Genomic DNA, 21,536 nt, shown 5'->3' with positions numbered 1-21,536 from the left:
TAATCTCTCTGTATACCCAGAAAAGAACTGATTAGTATACTTGATCTGATGCTCAATTATTTCAAACACATAACTGACAGTGTTACATACTATTCTAAAAGTATTAGAGTTAACGAAGTTGTTTACTGTCGAAATTATCCTTCACACAATCTGTGATTCAATACAGCAGTACTGGTGTTTTAAACGTTGATACAAAATTTCAACCTAAAACTCAAGGCATTTAAACTTGCGTTTAATCTCACAAAAAATTAAACCGGAACCCCTCTGCGCCCCCTGGTGGTTAGAGGCAGACTGGAAACAGCAGCTCCCAAATAAAAGCAGGCTCCAACTTTTCCATAAACCCAAACTTCCTAGCCCCAAAACTGCTCTATTAGACTCGACTAGGAGTGCTTTCTCCCTCCTTCCACCACCGGGACACACAGAAGACTCTTCAATACCTGTGCATCAGTTGTCACACAGACGATCTTCTTACCAGTAACCAAAAGGTGAAACTATGGATTTTTGCTGCTTTTTTAGTCTTTTCAATTTTGAAACAGAAGGGGTAACTGAACACTACAGATTAACTACTGCAGTATCACAAGTAATCCAGCAAATTCCAAGAATTCTTAGGAAATGAAGAGCAAAATTCTTTTGAGTTTTAATCTCACCTCTCCTGCCATCTCTCTCTCCCTTTGAACACAAAACCCAGGTCATATTTAGGATGTCAAAATCCGATGAAATAACACACCAAAAAATCACAGTACACTGAATTTTCCATTGCAAAAAATCAGTGATAAAAAAAGCAAGAAGCACAAGTTATGAAAAAAAGACGAATGGTTCGCGTTTCATTTTTTTTCTGTAGAATCACTGAATTGGAAAGGACCTTAAGGGTCATTTAGTTCCAACTCCCCTGCTGTGAGCAAGGATGCCATTCACTAGAAGAGATTGCTCAGGACCTATCCAATCTGGCCTTGAATACTTCTGTGAGTGAGTGATGCATCTTTCATAACTGAAGGTTGTTGTACTAGTTTCACACAAAGTCTTCAGGCATTGCTAGAATTTGGATGGAATCACCAATACTGAACAAAAAAAGAACTGCTGCTTCATTTCTCAGTATTACTTTCTGCTTCCAAATGAACATTTAGATCTTAAAATTAACAAATTTCTTCCTTTGAGAATACTGAAAACTACAGGGTATGAACATAAACAGCTCCTGGAACTTAAACTGACCATCTGTACCACAACTTTACCTTTCTTTGTTTATCTCTCTTCTATTTAAGGCTTTTTAATAGTATCAGGTCCATTCAGAAGTGCATGGCATAGCTCTCACAGATTAGACTGTGCTTAAAAAAATTTATAAAATAAGATCTCCAATCTCTAACACAGGATACTATCAGAAGTATCTTTATCTTTTAAAGAATATTTTTAAAAACTCCCTTGATACAACAGATTAGGTTAGAGATTTCAAAAGACTAGGCTATTAAGTCCTACTGCAGTGAAAATAACTGTACAGACTTCCAGGAATCAAAGTCAAACCAATTAAAAAAGTCTTCTAAAACACTTGCATTAACTTCATAATGAATTATGATTCATCACGAGAACATGTATAAATGAAGCACTGTAATTTATGCTGTCTACACAAAATCTTATGGCAAAATTTCAATTATGTTTGTGCATGCATACACACATACAGCTTTATCCTTCGGCAACTTATTACATACAACTGAAGTTCATGCAGTATGCTTGCATGCAGAATAACTGCAGAGAAGAGACAGTATATACAGAAATGTAAATAAAAATTATGTTAATATCATGATCATTTTTGAGGAAATCAATAAATTCTACTTACAGCTTCCAATTGATCCATAAGTTTGGATAAAAATTTACGGCATTCTGGGGTTTTGCTATCAATCTTCATCCCTGTCTGCATTGCATACAAACGACCTAGAAGTGATACAAAACCCACAAAAAACACTGAAAATTATTATCTAAGGCAAAACCCATATGCAAACAAAGCAATGCCCCCCAACACACCTGAAAGACAAACTCGTGATTTAACCACAGACTGACTCCAGTACTAGTGAGCAGTGACAGCAAAATGTAAGGTTTGGGCTTGCAGAGATACTAGGAGATGTTTTTTGGAATATTTATGTTTTATTTTTCCCCAATGACTATTCTTACTTGTTTTAAACTGATGTTTGTATCACTATTATGCAATTTCAAGTGCTTTTATGAATTACCACCACCCTCATTTGCAACTCACCCAAATAGGAAATTATTCAAATTGATTTGAGACAGTGTATGGATATAAATGAAACTTCATGTAGTAGGAGCCAGTTAGCCTTACAACACTTGAAGAAATGGTATTAAGCACCTACTATCTCCATGTACATGCATACATAGCATCGAAACACTCAAGACACAAACGTAATCTTTTAATCAGACAAGGCAGACTTTATCAAACCTGCCCTGCAAGTAGAGTTGCCAGTTTTTAATAAGATCTTGAAAAGGAATGATTAACACCTTCTGATTAAAAATTATCTTCTTACTACCAAAAATCTGTGAGTTTTAGATTTGCATATGGCAGAACTTTATAAGCTTCATGAAACTGGGCAAACCCAAGCAAGTATTATTTACTAGGATTAACACAAACCGAGAAGGGAAAAGAGCCAGAAAAAAGATCAGTAATCAAACGCTGAACATTTCCCACAAAAAAATCATTCCTCTAATTCTCACTTCTGACTCTCAAGAGAGTCCTACAAAACACTTTCAAATGCAAAGTTTAAGAATCAAAAGCTCTAACTCCACCAAATATTATAAGGTAGTTATTATGGAATACCCCAAGTCCTTCTTCTTGACGGACAGAAAGTTCTGCAAGCAATCCTAACTTGCCTCACAGCTTTAGCATCTTGTTCCTCCCAAGCATCTCTTTATAACTAGAGACTCTTTTCCCTTCAAATTATCTCAGTAAACATGAATATAACAGAACTGTTATCACATTGCACTTATCCTGATGCTTGCTGCAGAAGAAAACATTACCTATATACTCAATTATTATTATATTACAAGCATTACAAGCAAAAGTTTGTCTGCGTTTTCCATCTATTAGCAATTTGTCTAATAAAATTAGATATATTTTTATAAAACTTCATTAGATTCTGCTGGTGAGCACCATAATTTAACTATTTTTTCTGGATTTTTGAAGTAGTATTTCCTAACGTTAAGCATTACAAAACTAGCACATGTAAAGTTGAATTAGATTTCAAAGAAATTCAAACACAGAGAATTGTACCTAAGGCACTAAAATTAATATTAAAAGCAACCATCAATTAAAACATCATCATCGCACGACAAGGAGTTAATTTGCAGTCTTCAATTAAATTGATTTTTAAGTACATCCTTGATTGTAAGTTCCCCTGAACCCATATCATGGTATAATTTAACAATATAAAACGTAAGAATTAACATAAGGTTGCTAAACCTATGAGCCATCCAGATCAGTTATTTATTTTTGATGGATGCCAACATCAGATATTTTCAGAGGCAAATAAATTAATTTTAGACTGATATGCATTAGGGTGACAAATTCAAAATACATTTGGTCATTCTGGGATATAGATTTACCTTACTTGCTGAAGTATGCATCTTCAGATCTCATCCACAACTCATTTACATAGAAAGAACTCTGTTTCCATATAAATGGATCTTGATAATGTCTTTAACCTTGATCAGTTTAAAAATTAAAAGATCTTCTACGTTGTAACTGTTACTCTTGTGTTACCTGCATGTGGTTTTTTTCACTCTCACTGCAAATACATCCATTTAAATCGTGAAAGCCAGATAATTTCTTCCTCACTAATATCCAAAGGGGTGTATTTACAGGACTGAGATATCTGTATGCTTTGTATAAAGCCCTGAAAAACCAGCCCTTTCCCCTCTTAGGATTTCAGAGGCTGAGAAAGACTTCAAGACTTCTTCAGGCACTCCAATGAACAAATGCAGAACAACTCTTGAACACACAGAAATCATATGCCAGAGAACAACAGTTACAGAAACAAGAAAAATGTTTTTCTTGTCCATATATAACTTTACACTGTGGGTGACATCAAGCAATCCTCCACACCAACACCTTCCTCTAACAAAAGATTCTAGGACCAAGGTACCCAAGGCTCCTGGGCTGTTAAAAATCGAAGTACTATTATCTAAAGCATAGACTGTCAAGAAAGGGTGCAAGTACTCTTGCAGCAGCAGCTCTAAGATATTAGGAACAGAGGCATCCTTGAGATAGACTATTAATGACATCTGAAATATGATTAAATGTGCTCCACCTGTCACAGCAATTACATCTCTGACGACACACAACTGACAACAGTAGATATCTACCACGTGCAGCTACCAAGTCCAAATTTGTACCACTGCCTATAGAAATTGCTAAGATTTCCTGAAAGATCTTATTAACTAGCAAAAGGTCAAAGCATACTAAAGTTACCCTAACAAGAGAGTCTATTGTGATCTTTAAAAGCTTTTGAAGTCCAGAATTTTTGCATGCTCACTTCTTTACATACATTTATATGTTTGAGAGAAGGACTAACCTGTCCAGAGACAGGCCTCTGAGGAGGCAGTGGTTCAGATAAAGGCAAAAACTATTCCTTTTTTCTCAAGTAAGTGGTGATCAAGAAAGAGCACGATGTCTGTGAAAACAACTATTGACAGAGCATCACTACCTAGCAGCATTCAGTGCTGCTGAAGGTCTTGGCTCTGACACTACTGATAAAACATTGATAAAACCTGATTGCAATGAAAGATGAGGCAACCTTCAAGTCAGGAAATGCAAAACAGTAAAAAATCTCCACAAAGATCAATTTCAGTTGATGAACTGAAGAAACAGAAGAAAAGTACACTCTACCAGTCTGAATCCCATCAGTGACACACAGAATGTTGTTAAGGATGTTTAGGTATATTTACTACTTTACTCAGTTCTGCTCTAGTCACAAGTACGGCTTTGGGATTGAAAAACTGTATCATTAAACTTACCAAGCAAACAGAAGGTGAAATAGTTGAAAAACTGAAAGAACTAGAGATTTCTAGGGACAGACACAAAATAGGAAGAGGAAAAATAATTTGGTATTTATCTTTAAAGCCACTTTTATTAAAATAACCTTTTAATGTTTTAAAATTTTGCTTTTGAAATTATCTGCATGAAGAGCAACACAGGAGTGAATCTGGAAGCAATCCTTTGCCTTATTGCCAGCAACAGGAAAAAAGGATCTACTAGTTATCCTTTTTCCATTTTTGAGTATTAGTATATCATATTCCTAAGGAAAAAGATTTATTTCCAAAAGCAAGTTCTTCCACATCTGTGTCTTCTCTTGTCCTCTCTGCTTTAATCTTAAAATGTCCCAATTATTCTACAAGAAGGCTATCTGTAAGACTGTGCTGGTTTTGACACTACTACCTTTGCCAGTTAAGGTGTTCTCTTGTGTATCTTTTGTGTGTGCTTGATTGTACAAGTATTACTTATTGTAAAGATACATGATTATAACTGAAAATACTTTTTCATCTAGTGAAGGCAATCTATTGATGTCCTTTTCCTGCCTAGCTCACACCAAACAGGAAAATGCACTTCATTACTAAATTTTCAGTAGCAAGAGCAAAACGTGTTAATTTCCTTTCCTGTGTTAATATCATCAGTCAAATTTTAAACTGGCCATTAATGGTCAAAAAACTGTCCTCCATGTTTATGCTGACAGGCAATCTCAGTAGCAAGTAACTCATAAGCAAGAGGTGAAAAGTTTACCGCCTCCAACATCTCCGCTAAGAAAGTCAACAGTGACCTGAGTTCAGTTGCCCCCGTTCACCACATCTAAAAGAAAACAAATTATTTACATTCCATTAAATGCAACTGTTCTGGTTCCTGTCATATTGCAAAAGCAATGGACAGTATTATTACTATACTTGCTAAGTCACAAAACTTCTACTTTAATGGAAGTGGTTCAATTTCTAAGAAGAGGGACGTAATTTCCCGAATAGTATAGGTGCCACAAAAGAAATCCTCATAGTGTTATGTATTACAAATGCATTGTTTCACCTTACAGAATACCACACTTGAAAGGCCAATTTACATCAAAATTACTTTGGTTTCTCTTCAGTACTTCTCTACACATTGAACAAAATGTTTAAACTGCATGTCCCTTATGACACACTTAAAACTAAAGAACTCAACTTACAGAAGGCATTTGTTTAGGAACTTCTGATTAAAAAAAAAATCCTTTTTAGACAGCCAAGCTTCTGAAAATGCTGATGTAAAAGACAACTAAACTCATACATTGTAGCTGCAAAACTTTTCAAGTTTTAAAGCCTAAATGTATCTTGGAATTAAGTGACTTGCATTTTTTATCTCTCTTCACTATTTTTGATTGAGATCTGGAATATCTGGAAACAAATAGGTGAATGAAATTATTCCTACTTTTTGTTTTACGCACTCAAGTTTTATAGTAGATACAACTATTTTTTGCCTCCCTCTACTCAAACCAAGTAGCAGAAAAGACTTTTATGTAGCCAACGAAGTAGCATAGTATATGGAAAAAGTAAAGTATTAAGGAGGTAAAGGAGGCTACAGAGAGCTAATGTTTAAATATTAATAACATCAGAAGTAGAGCTAAAGTCACTTGTAATTTTACACACAAAGGCATAACTGTTTTGCCAATTATTAACTAAGAGTTTGCTCTCAGTTTGTAGACAGGACATTTATCTTCAAATTCATAAAGACTTGGCAAGTAATCATTCTCACAAAAATGTTTTGCCAAGACAACTACAAAATATACATCTTGATTTGCTGCTCTTAATCTTTGTTCAGTAAATACTAAGTGTGGGTGTGCTGGCTGGAATTATACAGTAAGCTTTACAGAAACTTCTCTGCCTTTATTTATGTCACGTAATACCATGTTATTTTTCCTTTGCTAATACACAGCACAATTTCAGAGCAAGTATTTTGTCTCTAGTATGTGCCAGACATTCATTCCTCATACACAGTAAGTTACTCCAGATTAATGTTTGGATAACAACTGAAACTCCCCTCACTCCCATTTTAAACTAACTTTGTGCCAAGTGAAAAATACCGGAGAACAAAAGTTCTAGCCAACAAACATGCACAATAGGTTGATTCTCTATCTTCAAAATTCTGTCCTACTATCCATCTTTCTTTTTCCTGGTCTAACAGGATCAAATTATACTTCTTTTCCCTGTGTGTATTTAATTCTCTAGCACAGAAAATAAATTATTAGCAACTGAAATATTTTTGACATTTCATAGTAACAAACTGACATGAAATAGTAACAAATAACATTGCAATAAATTTTAGCAATATTTTGATTCTGATGAAGGGATGAAAGCTCTACCAGGCCATAATTTATTACTCATTCATATTCTACATCCCTTTGTCAAACCACTGACAGAAAAACGTTTGTTAAATGCTTGGTACAGGAAGCCAACAGCTGGAATACAAATGTGGGAAGCAAAGGGCACAAAGACATTAAATTGGATTCTACTCAAACCCAAAACTACTGGAAACATTCTCATATAAAAATGAATTATTCTTGCTCTCATAAACATTAATGTGTCATATTTCAATCATGTAATTTCTGCATGCACGTCATAAATATATTTCTACACGGCTAAGTCCAAGCTGTCTGAATTCAAAGACTTTTAAAAATAGATTTAACATACTGACAAATAAACTTGGAAGGCCTTACACTGTCTCTTCATTACATGATGCCAAAAGAAACTGGCAAAATACAAGACATTAGGCTGGCAGAATGAACTGAAAATCTAAAACATTCTAGAGAAACCAAAGTACTTTCAAATACTTATTTTCAAGCAAAATTAACTTAGAGAAATATGTAAGAAAAAAAGAACAAAATTCCTATGAATCTCAGGAAATGATTGTGTTCTACACTACCACACTTCAGTCTGGTTTAAGGACTTCATTTGGTCTTGTAAAATTTGAGTAAGTTATATGTACAATTCATAAGCTTCTAAGCTTTCCTACAATATTTAAACCACCCGTATTTTTAAAAGCTTGTCTCTACAGTTAAATAAAGTATTTCCAAATAAAACAGAAAATCTACATTAAACATAGGATTTATAACAATTGAGATCTCTAGAATACGAAGAGGAGAAGGTAGCTACTCTGGATTAGTTGTGGCCAAGTCATGAGGATGAAACAGCTTTTAGTGATTAGAGGACAAATCTGAAACACCCTCTTATTTAGTTTAAACCCGAGCCTATTTCATGTCTTTAAACTACTCTGTGAGGTGAACCTCAGCACCCTAGATGACCATGAGAGAAGTTTCCAAAGTGTACTCCTGACCTTATTGGCTACCAGCATCCACAGCTGAATTAGGAGAAGTGCTGCCAGCAGGTTGAGGCAAGAGATCTTTCCGTTCTACTCAGCACTGGTGTGCCACACCTGCAGCCCTGAGCTCCCGGTGGGAGACATGGGAAGGGCCTCAAAGCTGATGAAAGGCTAGAGACATTTGTCACACCAGGAGAGGCAGAGAGTTCAGATTGTTTAAGTTGTGAAAAGCGAAGGATCTGAGGGTCTTATCACTGTGTGTAAATACCTGAGGAGAGGAGGGGAGCAGTGGGGAGCAAAAACAAAGCCAGACCCTTCTCAGTGGTGTCCAGTGACAGGAAAAGAGGCAATGGGCTCAAAATGAAATACAAGAAATCCCATTTAAACGTACGAAAAATCTTCTATTGGAACAGGTTGCTCCCAGCAGTTGTGGAGTCGCCATCCTTGGGGATGTTCAAAAACTGCCTGCACACAGTCGTGACCAACCTGCCCTAGTGATTATGCTCTGAGCAGGACACTGCATGACGTGATGTACAAAGCCCTCCAACCTCAATACTTTCGTGATTCTGCAAATGAGAATGTTATCTTGATGCATTCCTTCTTCAAAGGCAGCAGCAAACCTCAGGCAGGAAAGGACAGTTGTTACTCCTACTTCCAGAGGTTCAAGTTGAATAAATATATACCAAAAAATAATGAATTATATGGTGAAAAAAATGCACCTTAGTATATTTACACCATACACGTGAAATTTAGGAGTTTTATACAAATACATCTAACTCAGAAAAGGTTTCAATCTCTGAAGTACACTTGTTCTATATGTTCTCATTCCTACCTCTGTCAGAACAGATTATTTTAAAATATTATCTATGTAATCAAAGCAAGTGCCCAAAATACCACACAACAGTTAATATCATCTTAATTTCTGCCACTACCCAGTCTGCTTTGAGGATTGTGGGGTTTATACAATTATCTTTGTTATTCCTACTACTTTTTTAGTTTTTCTGTCTCCACAGACAAAGCAGCTTCAAGAGCACAGTCTTCCTCAGTTACAAATCTCTGAAATAATCAGAGCATACAGACTGAAAAAAGAAAAAAGAAACAGAAAGGGAAAAGCAGAAATTGAGAAAAAAATTTAATTTATACTCATTGCAGAATCAAAACAAGTCTCACAGTAAACTATGAAATTGGTATTTACTTAAATATCTGACTTAAACATATTAACTTACTCTGAGTAAAGAACATTCTTCTGTATTCAAGCTCCAATAAAAGCCTTTAAAACATTTGTTGTATTAGTAGCCCACAAAATAGTCTTCTGCCACCAGCAATATGAGACTATGGAAAATGTACTTTTACAAATGGACTATATAAAACTAGTACAAAAGATGAATATTAAACTAGAAAGCTCAGAGATTTGATCATATTTGATATGGAATTCTACAAGCACATTTTTTTAAGCATTTGAATTCCACAATGTCCCAGTGTAAATGAAGTCACTCAATATGTGCTGAATCTCTCCAAATACAGCACATACCAGTTACTTTTAATTTTATTAACAGTTCTTAATTACATGTATCTTCTAAATTAATCATTCAGAATGCATCAAGATACAATAAAAACCAGAGTAATTTAAAAATTCAATTAAAATATTTGACCATTATGAGTCCTTCCTATTAGGACTAATTGGGTTTGTAAAGGATTGGTAAAAAAAAAGAATTGGTAAAAAAGAATGGTATTTCAGTTGTAAAATAGCACAGCAACTATATTACCCGAATTCTTAGTCAGGCCATGAAACTTCACAGTCTATTTTTTTTTTTTTTTTTTGGTGATGATAAAAATAGTAATGCTAGAAAGTTCTTCTAATTCGTATGCAGAGAGAACCTTGTTTCATAGGTGTCTGAAAACACTTGAAAGTGACAAGTCAGTCACATTTAACAGGTGGAGATTTCTGTTAAAAGCTGAATGACTTTTGGTTCAAGAGGTTGTCAACTAGTGGAACAAAAGCTGTGTCTTTTGCTTTTCTCTCCTGCTTCATCTCACTAAACCACAAATGTTAATACAAGAGTATGATCCGTCGGAAGCGTTTCCCTGATGCTTTTCAATCTCAAGAATTAAAAATTAAAGGTTTTTCACACCCTTCTTATACAGATAATATCTACTGATCTCACATGATTGTTTTCTGATGTTTAGTAGACTGTAAAGCAAAAACCACCACACTTTGCTTTTTGAAAGTTACTAGAATCATAATTTCTCACATGAATTCACTGACTATCCAAACACTGATGACGAAACATCAGTCCTTTTCTGGCAACTTACTGGCATTCTCTCAATACTTTCGAATTTGAACATCAATGTCCAGTAAGTGCAAACTATCACTCATCTTTGCAAAGAGATGAACAATGAAACTGCAAGGTGGAAACAATGGCCATTAAGGAATATATTTCTTATAACTCTGAATTTGAAGTTTTTGGAAGATCCAGTTACCTCTCAAACTTTGAATTTTTTTTTTTAAATAACTCATCTGTCTAATTGCCTATGCCACAGTTGGAAATATGATTTCTTCAGTTACTATGGGCCAGAGATTTTTTTTATCAGAGCCCGCCTCCTTGTGTCTGCAAAATAACATCTCAAAGTAGGCAAACAGCTAGACTCAAGTAAGTTTTTAACATAAAAAGTTATTTTATTGACTACAATTACATATTCACCCTTTGCTAGGCAACAGATGCAGCATACTTTTCAGGTATTCCATTATACCTGCTGAATAAACTGACCTTTACTGAACCTGAAATAGCTATATACTTAATGACGATGATTAACAAATAATAAAAAAGTGAAAAAAAATCAAATAGGGAGGAAAGCATTTTAAAATAAGGTGGTAGATTACTGGAGTGCTGGACACTTACATTAACTATTAAGTGTCTAATCTCTTTTAAAAGGAGAATTATTTTGTGAGGTCATGTCCCACTAAAAGTTTTTTAAAAAACCTAAAAAACCGGTTTATTTATTTCTCTACAGTCTGTGTTCTGGATAGAAGAAATGTTACAACCATGTGAATTTATGGTGCACACTGTCAGGAAAAAAATATATTTTAATTACTTCAATCAATTATGTTCATCTACTAATAATATACAGGGCTAAAAAGGTAACAGTATACCCACAACACATAAAGTTAGTGATCATATTCTGCTTTGAATCTGAATACCTAAAAAAGAAGTTAAGAATCAAGGTTTTGTAAGGATTACACAGGATTACCAGCAATAAACCAGTTTTAAAATTTTTGCAATGTGGAAGACCCACAACAAAAAGTGTTGTGTTATAGTTTACAAGAACACCAATGTTCAACATTTTATTTTTCATGAGGAAAATTATGTGGCAGTTGAAAATGACAAATAATCCCTGCTGTAGCTATTTATATTGTGTAAAACAGATTAATGTTAATTAAATTACGGTTTCTCTAAATCAACATATGCCAGCAATACCAAAAGCAGGAGTCCTGCCTTTGCCCCAAGCCACTGTGTCCTGTTCCTTTTCTTTGTCTGTATGGGAACACAGATGTTTAAGCAGCAGTGAATTGGCCTGGCTGGAAAAATAGCTTATTATTGTCTCATCACACAATTACACCAACATTTGCTTCTAAAGCACTCTAGGGTTGGGAATGAGAGGCCACAGAAGGACGACAGCATTTTCTTTAGGTAGCATTACTGACTTATTATCTTAATGCTCAAAATGCACTACAACGCAAGAGAAAAAAAATGGTGAATGCAAATCAATCACGAAACTGCCGTATAAATTCCCATTTTTAAGGGGACACCTACAGCACCTACAATGAGAGACAAAAACAGTAACAAGAGCAGTAAATAGTTTCTCTGAAAATTTTATTGCTAAGCTATAGAAAGCAGTATTTTATGTTGCAAACACATCTTGCCAGAGTTCACTTGCTTCGAATCCTCAAATTAATCCGTGTCACAGCTCTTATTATTAGACATATAAAAGTGCAACTTAACTAAAATAACATAAATCAAAACATAGCATATATATGCCCATACTGCAAACTACTGGACCATGACAACATTAATAATATTGTGACTGAAGCTTTTTTCTGGGCATGAACCACTTAAGGCAACATTCCAAAGCTATAAACACATCACTGTTCAGACTGATAGTTACATCCACTAGCTTACCAATGATCTCCCTCCCAGAGTGGCTGTGTAAGCAGCTTTGTGGTGGAACATGGCCTTTCAAACACAGGGTGCACTCTGCTGTGCCTCACCAGCCCCCTGGCCCTAGGACACACAGTACATTATATAAAATGTACAGAGCTCCTCTGAAACCCATTTCAAACCCACAAAGAGATGCTCACTTTTCTCAGTGAAGCATCTAATGAGAGGCATTGCTTTAACCCTAAGTAAATTCGCATTGCTTCCAAAACATTATCTGAAAGGAACCATGAAATGTTTTTGTATCCCTTCTCTACACTTCTAAAAATCTATCTTTTTGTAAAGCTTTTATTATTCATAGCATGCTAGGAGTATTTACAGTACTTTTTTTTTGACAGTAGCAATATTAATAATTAATACTTTGGGATTCCATGTAATTATTCCAAACCCACGATGTTAAAATTTAATGGTTCATAAATCTTACTTTTGCTTCAAAGCCAGAACTAAACGAAGAAAAAAGACAAGTATGGAGCACGAGTATTGCATTTTCGTCAATCCAGACAAACTCATCCACCACGGGAGTGTCATCAGTGGAACACTGGTGAAAACAAATTCTTCTCCTTTGAGTATTTAAAAAAACAAATGATTTGAGCAAGACCTAGCTTGAAAAAGGGTGTCAGTGCTTTTTACTTTATGTAATACTGCAATGAAACAGATGCCTCTAGAACACGATCTTTGCTATATTCGGTAATGAACCAGATATGCTGAAGTACTCAAACGAAAAAATAAAATCTTCAAACTACTTAGGACAGACAAAGCAAACGACTTACAGAAAATAGTAATTATTTAACACAGGCTTTTTTCCCCTCTACACTAAGACTTAAGTTTCAGAATGCAAAAGATAAATAAAAATAGAGATCACGCACTAAAAACATTTCTTGTTTAAAACAGACTTGTATTTTATCACCTACACTAACGCATGTCTTTTTCTTGTATAGTCAGACAGGGTGTTACATCTGACAGAAAAATCCAAAGAAATAAAGAAAAACAAACAAAAAACCCAGTGCAACTTGACCTAGCTGGTGCTTCCTGCTACACACACTTGTCCTGTGTTCTTCCAGTAAATAAAGAGTGAGTACTACTGAGAACACCCAGTCTTCTAATATGCGGCTACTTCACCTTTCTGGCTGCACCCTTCCACGCTAACACACTATTCCTGTGTAACACAGGAAAGGTAAAATTATTCTTCTGTCACTCAGTTTTTTCAGAGCTATCTGAAACCTGAATTTCATGAATTCACTCTTCTAAATTAAGATCACCTTGTGAAGAAAAACTACCAGTTCTACATCTATTTTTTATTTCATTCTTCTTGAAGACAAGCCAAGTAACCGCCTCAAATGACCTCCCATCTCAATGGAAATACCAGCACTATGATGACCCACCTTCCTTCCCCTTGAGGGTGGGCTGTCAACAACATAAACATACATTTCTGGTGATCTGCTAGTCTTAGGCCCTTTACCAGCGTGCTTAACAGTAACAGGAACTTAAGACTAACAGCAAGCTTGCATTTCTTAATTCATTATGCAAAGTCTTCTAGAAAGGCTCACAGTCCATGCTGACAACCATTAGCTTTGAAGCCATATCAGCTAGAAAAGTCTACACATTAATTTGCAAGTTTTACAGTAAGGTTTTGCTGTGTTCGTTTCAGTGAAAGAAACAGAGAAAGAGCAAAACGTTCACTCCCTTTGAGAGCCCCGAATAAGTGACGAAGCCTCAAACAAAAGAAATTGAAAGCTTTTATCAGCACTAAAGATTCTCAAACTCAAAATACTTATTCAGGGTTACACAGGTCAGAAGGGAGGCCTCTGCAGGAGAACAAAAACTCTGAAAAGGTCCTTGAACGTTATTTTTTCCCATACTTATTCGGGCTGTCCCACCAGGACCACTTTACACGGTGGCGCACAAGCAGGCGGTCGGGCTGCCGGAACGCGCACTTCGGCCGTCACGGGGCTTTAACTCCGCACGCACGGAGCACAGACAGGAAAGGCGGGTGGGGCTGCAGCGGGAGCCGAGCCGCACCGCGACCACCCCGCACCGCCCAGAGGTGGGGCTTCCCCCCGGCCCCGCGCATCCCCCGGGCAGCCCGGGCGGGCAGGGGAGGAGCGCTCCGCCCGGGGCAGCGGCGCCCGGGCCGCGCCGGGCCCGGCGGGACGGCGCCGCGGCCGCCTCCTCACTCACAGTAGTACGCCACCACGGGCTCGCGCTTGTCCAGCTCCTGCGCGGTCCGCAGATGGTGCTGGATGCTCTTGAGCTGCGGCGGCAGCGGGGGCAGCGCCGAGGCCGCCATGGCGCGGGCGGCGGCGGCAGCGGCGGCGCACGGCTCTGGCTCTCGGGGCCGGCGCGCGCCGCTTCCGCTTCCGGCTTGGGCGCCGCGGGCGGGCGGCAGGGCGCGGGGAGCGCCCCCTGCTGGCCAGGAGGGGGCTGTCCTTCCGTCTGTCCATCCATCCATCCGTCCGTCTGTCAATGGGGACCTACAGCCTCGAACGCCACCTTCGTGGTCCCTTAGTGCTTGAAACGCGTCCCACAGTAGCTGTGAAGAAGGGCTGGAGACTTGGGGAGGTCGGGGCTACTCCCTGGCCCAGCGGTGGAACGGCAGCCTGGCCCCGGCTGCCCAGGGCTGAGCAGTGATGCCCTCGCCATTCCTTCTGCCTCCCTTCCTTTGGCAGCCCTGCCCAAAGAGCCGTGCAGGGCTGGCATGTGGAGGTACACCTGCAAGTGAAACCCCTTCCTTCTCAGACTGAAACTTCTTCTCCTTAGGCTGTGCCAAGGCTTGCCAATGTCCGTGAGGCCCTTGGGGCCTGAACTGTGCCTTTGCTTCTGGGACTCTGCCTTTCATCCCCAAAAACTCGGATTAGTTACCTGGTACACAACAAGCCAATAAATACACACTGAGACAGACATTGATTATTCAATGTTGTGTGAGCCCGGGTGTTACGGGGGTTTTCCATGAATCAAGCACCCCAACTATCAACACTTTACACATTTTAGCAAACAAAGGCTAGAGGTTACATAGTTCTCTTAGTAATTAGTTTTCTGACTTCTGTTAGTTAACGATTCTCTTGCTTCATATGCTAATTAGTGAGCATGTTTAGTCTGTCTCATTTGAGTCACTGGGTTTCTTGGGTCACTGGTCCACGAGAAGGTGCTCAGGATCTCCCCCTGCCAGAATTACCTTTAACCCAGTCTGAGCTGATTGCAGCGCAGTTGCTGAGTTGCCTTATTGGTTTCTTCTTTATTTTGTGAGTTCTGCCAAATGGCCCTGTGGCCTGTAAATTTTGAATTCAGTGGACATCCTTCTTCCCAAGCTTTGTTAACCTCCCCCAGGGTCTGAGATCGATGAAGAATGTCAAGCTCTAAACCTGGCAAACAATGTAAACCTGGTCAACAAGGCAATTCTACTACCAACTGATTTATTTTTCTAACACTTGGACATCACTTAGAGCTTGCTTGTTCGCTGTTGTCTTTCATGGATCAAATCTCCCTTGTTGTTGATTAAGCTTGAAAGTATTCAAAGATTAAACATCAAAGAAAATCCTTTCTTAAGAAAATTTTACATATTCCACATTTTACAATATTAGCATGGCCTGGTTAATAGGACTGGGCTGCTTCCTGGTGGCTGTCAAAAAGTCTGTCAGCCCTGGAACATGCATCTTGTAGGATCACCACTTCCCAGATAACTTTTTCTCAGAGGAACTGCCAAGGATTTCTGGTTTTGCAAAGAGGGGATAAGAAGAGCTAAAGAAATGTGAACTGTTGAAGCAAAATGGTTTCAAATGGTTCAAGTCATTGCAATGTAAATTATATTAGTGTCTATTACCTGATTCTGATGGCATGGTTAAAACTATTTTAAAATTTCTTTTAGGTAGGCCTTTTGCCAAACTTCTTCTTGATCTCAGAGTGTCTGTTTGTATAGGAAGAGAATGTCAGTGCTCCAGGGCACGAAGAAAGGTGTGTGTTGGAGGGAGGCACAGGGTAGGAGAAGTGGCTGCATTGTCTCACTGCTGATGTGGGAGTGTGCCAAAAGTGGAACAGCGGGGAAATGATGTCTGAACAGAAGAGAGGAATCCGTGAAAGGAGCAGAACAAGGAGTGGTTACAGGACTGGGATGCTGCAGTGCTATACTAGAAGCTGGCTGGCCCAGAGCAGCTATACGCTTGATGTAAATGCAGTCACGTCACAATTACAGCGCTTTGTTAAGTGAGAACTAAAATGGTCATGATACCTGACTAGAGACAAAACTGACTGCAAACACAGAGCTGAGGATTCCTTTGGGTGCTATCTGTGAAAATTAGGTGGCTAGAGTATGGTGCAAAACAATGAAAACGTCAAAGAAGCACTTGACTTTTTCACTGAGCACAGTGTGAACCTGATGTAAGCAACAAAAATGCTTCCTCAGTGTTCTGGGAGACAGGACTTCATGTTCGCTGTGTAAAGAAATAGAATTGAATCAAAGAATCCCCAAGTATATTATATCATTCCTTTCTTATTGGCAAAAAAGAAAAGCCTTCATGATAATCTCAAATACTTGCTAAGCATTTGAGCAAAATTCAGCTCAATGCTGAGAAATGCATGAAGGCATATCAATCTCAGAGGGAGTGAGGGTGGAAGGAAGGTGATAGAAAACAATGTAAATGAGGATGAAAGTGGTGGGAGTTTAGAAGACTAAGCAAAAGAAAAGTTTAGAAGACACCCGAGAATACAATGAGTTCCAGGAAAACAAATGGCAAATACAGGAAAGAGAAGTGTTGACATCCATGGGGAAATTATTTCTTTACATGGACATAATATCTCCATCAATGTGTTCCAGAAACTAATGGCAGAATCTGGCACAGAAAAACATTATCACTAAAAGGTAATAATGCACTTTTTTTTTTTCCAAATGAAAGACTGAGGAATTTGACAATATTAATTGCACAGGAAATGCAGGAAAAAAAAAAAAAGTTGGTGGTGTACCTGATTTGGAAGAAGGAAAAATTTTTAATATGTTCCAGAATTTGACCACAAAGACAAAGTGCTGCAGGGATCCTCAGGCAGTCCCATGACAGTACTTGTTCTTCAAGGCTGTTGATGGTAACAAGAACTTAAAGAAGTCCTGAAGGCTTGGAGGTTTTGGCACTCATGTGACCCTTCTGAAGTGTTTGGAAATTTACAGAAGAACAGCAAGCAATGTCATATTAAGCACCAGGGAAAATACTTACAAGGTTGTGATTACTTTATTCTTATACAAATAACTGATGGAGTGGGATTTGTGTACCTTTGGTAACAACTGTACCTAGCACATGAAACTAAATTATTTTTCTTAGTAGTTCTATATACTATATGTTTTTATAAATGATTTGGTTTTTTACCTGACATTACAAGTTTCAATTGGAAAGAATAATTCCAGATGGATATTGACATATACAGTGAAAAATTAAACATATATCAACCAAAGAACATGGCCTATTATGCAAACAAGAAGTTAGCACAGTGATTTTTGTTTCACTTGCAATGCTTGCAGATATTAAATAACTAGTTTAATATTGCATAAATCTGATAACCTTGACTGGACATTTATTTAAGATGATATATAACTTATTTCAAGAGGGAACAAATAATATTAATGCTTTAATATAGTGAATTTATTGAAATATATTGCCTTGTTCTTGATCAGCACGTTAAAAAAATCACACATCTAGTTGTAGCGCACTTTTTTTAAACGGCACAGATTCAATCAAATCCAAGACACCTAAAACTTCCTATTCCATTTATTTAGCAAGTTTACTTTTGTGGGTGAGAATTACAAGCCTATGATAATTCAACTGTGTTTGGGACTTATTAACTAACACTTGTGGTAAAAGATTCAGTAAGATTTTTCCAGAATTTCCTAAATATTTCTGAAACGACCCTAATTCTGTTATCAGGATCTCAGCTTTTTGTTTGAAAAACAAATGGAAAATGGCTGATGTTATTATTGCTATTTGTAGATATTTTATACAGGAAACTACCTCCTCCTTTCTTTCTGATTCTTAAATCTGTTTTATTTCCTTTATCTCACTTCAGCACAAGGAGATCACTTCTAAATTTAATATGTTTATTAGCCCTTAAGAAGCTGTTGCACACAGAAACATCTGATGCCTATATAAAGTTTGAGACCTAACCTAACCAAATGCATTTACTGCATAGAATAATTTTAATATGCAAAGTTCTTTTTTCACTGTTATTCTAGCAGCTTTAGTCAGAGCAAAAAAAAGTTAGATGTGACACAAACAGCAGAAAATTCTGTGGGCCCAATTCTGCAGTCTCACACAAGCAAAACACATTGAAATCAAATCATGATTGGGCCTAGGAAAGGCTTTTCTCGAAGATTTCATTTTTACACTTTTAAGCCTCTTATGCAACATTGTTAAAAAGCACTTTTCCTCCTTCAAAATGTGATCATACTAAATCGGTAAAAATCTTTTACACGGTAAGCCAAAACATAATGAGGTGTTGCTTGCAGCACAAAGAATACCATGCTACTCTTTCACTTTTAAAAGGAGATTCTGACCCAGCAGGTGACAGTAGCTGAGCCTCTGCAAAGTAAGCTGGTATCCATGGATATGTTGCCACCACAGCCTAACCAGGAACCTCTGCCCCTGGGGGCTGAAATGCAGGTTGCATCTCAGGACTTCTTGGGAAGATGCTCGAATGCTTTCTGGTGCCCAGAGAGTAACTAATTGCGAATTGTTCAATTCTCAAGCGATAAGAAAATGTAAGAAATTTGCAATAATTTTCCCTGGAAGAGCAACGACCTTATTAACTCCGATGGTTTGTGTTCAGAGCTGTGAATAGAAGTATGTTTATAAATAACCTTCTCCTCACACACAGGCACTCATCTGGAGGTAGAACTATCATAGGTTTCAGGTCATGAAAATATATTGCTCTTGGAGATCTTAATGCCTTTGACCTTAACATTGGAAAGAAAGATTATTCTCACAGTGTGCAAGTTTTTAGATGAGGAGTTTATGTCAAGTGACTATTCTGCCTCAATAATCATCAGTGTGGTTCTCTTCTGCAGCACTGCATAGAGGACAGGAGATGTTTTCCTGCTGTGGTTTGAAATCATTGTTACAAAACTGCAGGTGGACAGAGCAGTGAGTGCGAGTGGTTGACATCACTGAGTTTTTAAGAAACCTAGCCTTCTACATGAGATCTCAAAAATTTCAGCAACACACAAGATCACTGTAATCACAGTAAATGTGTACATTGCAATAAGAAAGATTGTCTTTTCAAAGTGCTCTGGCACCATGCACCGGGTAATGTTAAACTTTTTTTCAAGTGCTCCTGCATCACACATGTAGATTGCATTCACTTTGAAACCAAAGAGCTGAATCTGAAGCCAAAAAGCCACAACTTCAAGGACAATCCTCAAGAAAACAGAGAAGATATAAAAACCAGTGTAGGATGACTTTTGGAGAATATCTTCCTGGTTGATGCTTTTACAAGCAGCATAAAGGTGAAAAAAGGCTCCAGGTACCAGTACAATCACCAGCTGTAATGCCCAGAATACCTAAAATGTAGCAGAAATGTAGCTGTCAAATCATTTACAACTGCTTTGGAACAGCTAAAACACATGTATATTGGAACATTTTGTAAGTCTGTTTTTAATATATATCAAATAAATGTATAAAAACGTAGATGACAATAAAGGTGAAAAGCAGTTATGTTTTGATTTGAAAAATTTAGTTGAAACAGGATTATTTTGAAGGACAGGAAGCACAGCTCCATATTTAATCACAGCTAAAGGGATATGAAAAGGAAAATATTAATGAAAAAAGTTAGTTATAATTAGCCTAGTCAGTTAGTACTTATATGGAACAATCATGTTTTAATTTTTGCACTTTACTTTCTTTACATTGGATTTTTACCGTGAAAAAATAATAGAAAAAGATAATTACCTGAGGAGTTATAGGTCTGAACTGGTTGTAACAGAAAAGATTAACTTCTCTCTTGTCTGGGTCACAGCTGAAATGCAAGGCCTCATTTCCATAAACAGCAAAGCCCAAAACACCAAGGAAAAACATTCGAATTGAGCCAAAAAAAAGAGTGTGGAATTGTCCAATTACTGTTGGCGGCCTGAGCTGCAAATGAGAGGGTTCATTCAACATAAAAAACAAAAAATTAACAGTGTTATTGTTGGAGGTCTACTTGCTCTTTTTCATTTTCCAAAGTATTTATTTTATTCTACTTGTTTTAAAGGAGACAGTTTGCCTATGAAGGGTGCAGTAGCTCGCTAACAAAATAATGTCTTACAACACTTTATTGTTCCTACTAACTTTATATAAAGGTTAATTTGTCTAGCACTTGCCAGTTCATTTGTTTCACTGCCTTTATCTGTATTCCGCTACTGCAGAAGGCGCCAGACGGAGCTGAGCGCTTCGACCCAAAGTCTATTCGTTTTGCTGTTGTACTGATTCATTCACATGATGTCAGGTGATGGCAAAGCACGGACGGCCGTGCCACAATCAAACCCAACCATGCTTAGAATCTTACTTATTCCCGCAAATTAAAGTCCAGCTTGCCCAAAGGGGCAACTGTAGCCCGGCCCCCGCGCAGGTTGGGGCCGGAACCCCTGGCTGCGGTCGGGGCCAGGGGGGCGCGCCCCGCGTACTCACACATCCCTCCGAGAAGCTCCGGATGTAGTTGGGGGACATGGCCGGGGAAGGTGCCCTGTGTGGGTGGAGGCGGCCAGAGCCGGAGCCCGCCCTGGCCCCGACCCCGACCCCGGCCCCGGATCGCTCCGCCCTTTGTCCCCGGGCGGGCCCCCCGGGAGGGCCGGCAGCGGCCGCAGCAAAAGCGGGGCCGGCCGGCGCCCGCCGATAATCCCCGGGCAGCACCGTCAGCAGCGCCCGCCGCCGCCGCCGCCGCCGGCTGCGCACCTGCCCCTGCCCCTGCCGCTGCCCCTGTCCCTGTCCCTGCCCCTGCCCCTGCCCCTGTCCATGCCGCTGCCCCTGTCCCTGCCCCTGCCG

General features: G+C 38.3%; 2 protein-coding genes across 4 annotated transcripts in view; both read right to left on the bottom strand.

The window, feature by feature from the left end:
• The window catches only part of VTA1 (vesicle trafficking 1), a 34,206-nt gene extending 19,295 nt beyond the window's left edge, over positions 1 to 14,911 (bottom strand). Inside the window, exons 1-2 of one of the 3 annotated variants that reach the window (XM_014888636.2) lie at positions 14,725 to 14,911; positions 1,829 to 1,923 (exon numbers count right to left, since the gene is read on the bottom strand). In XM_014888636.2, the coding sequence (XP_014744122.1) occupies positions 1,829 to 1,923; positions 14,725 to 14,833 (204 nt within the window). In that variant the 5' untranslated portion in view covers positions 14,834 to 14,911. Of the gene's footprint in view, positions 1 to 1,828; positions 1,924 to 12,510; positions 12,613 to 14,724 lie in introns of those variants that run through there. The other 2 variants (XM_014888634.2, XM_088161658.1) reach the window with 2 other exon arrangements.
• Positions 14,912 to 18,145: 3,234 nt separating this feature from the next.
• GJE1 (gap junction protein epsilon 1) lies at positions 18,146 to 21,286 on the bottom strand. Its single transcript, XM_014888604.2, has 3 exons — positions 21,183 to 21,286; positions 20,466 to 20,648; positions 18,146 to 20,077 (listed from the first exon to the last, which is right to left on the bottom strand). The coding sequence occupies exons 1-3, from the start codon at positions 21,219 to 21,221 to the stop codon at positions 19,682 to 19,684; spliced, it is 618 nt and encodes a 205-aa protein (XP_014744090.1). The 5' UTR covers positions 21,222 to 21,286; the 3' UTR covers positions 18,146 to 19,681.
• Positions 21,287 to 21,536: the final 250 nt, after the last annotated feature.

The sequence above is a fragment of the Sturnus vulgaris genome, chromosome 3 (assembly GCF_052056855.1).
Source record: "Sturnus vulgaris isolate bStuVul1 chromosome 3, bStuVul1.hap1, whole genome shotgun sequence".
NCBI classification, from domain to species: Eukaryota; Metazoa; Chordata; class Aves; order Passeriformes; family Sturnidae; genus Sturnus; species Sturnus vulgaris.
This window is presented reverse-complemented; position numbering and strand designations above follow the sequence as displayed.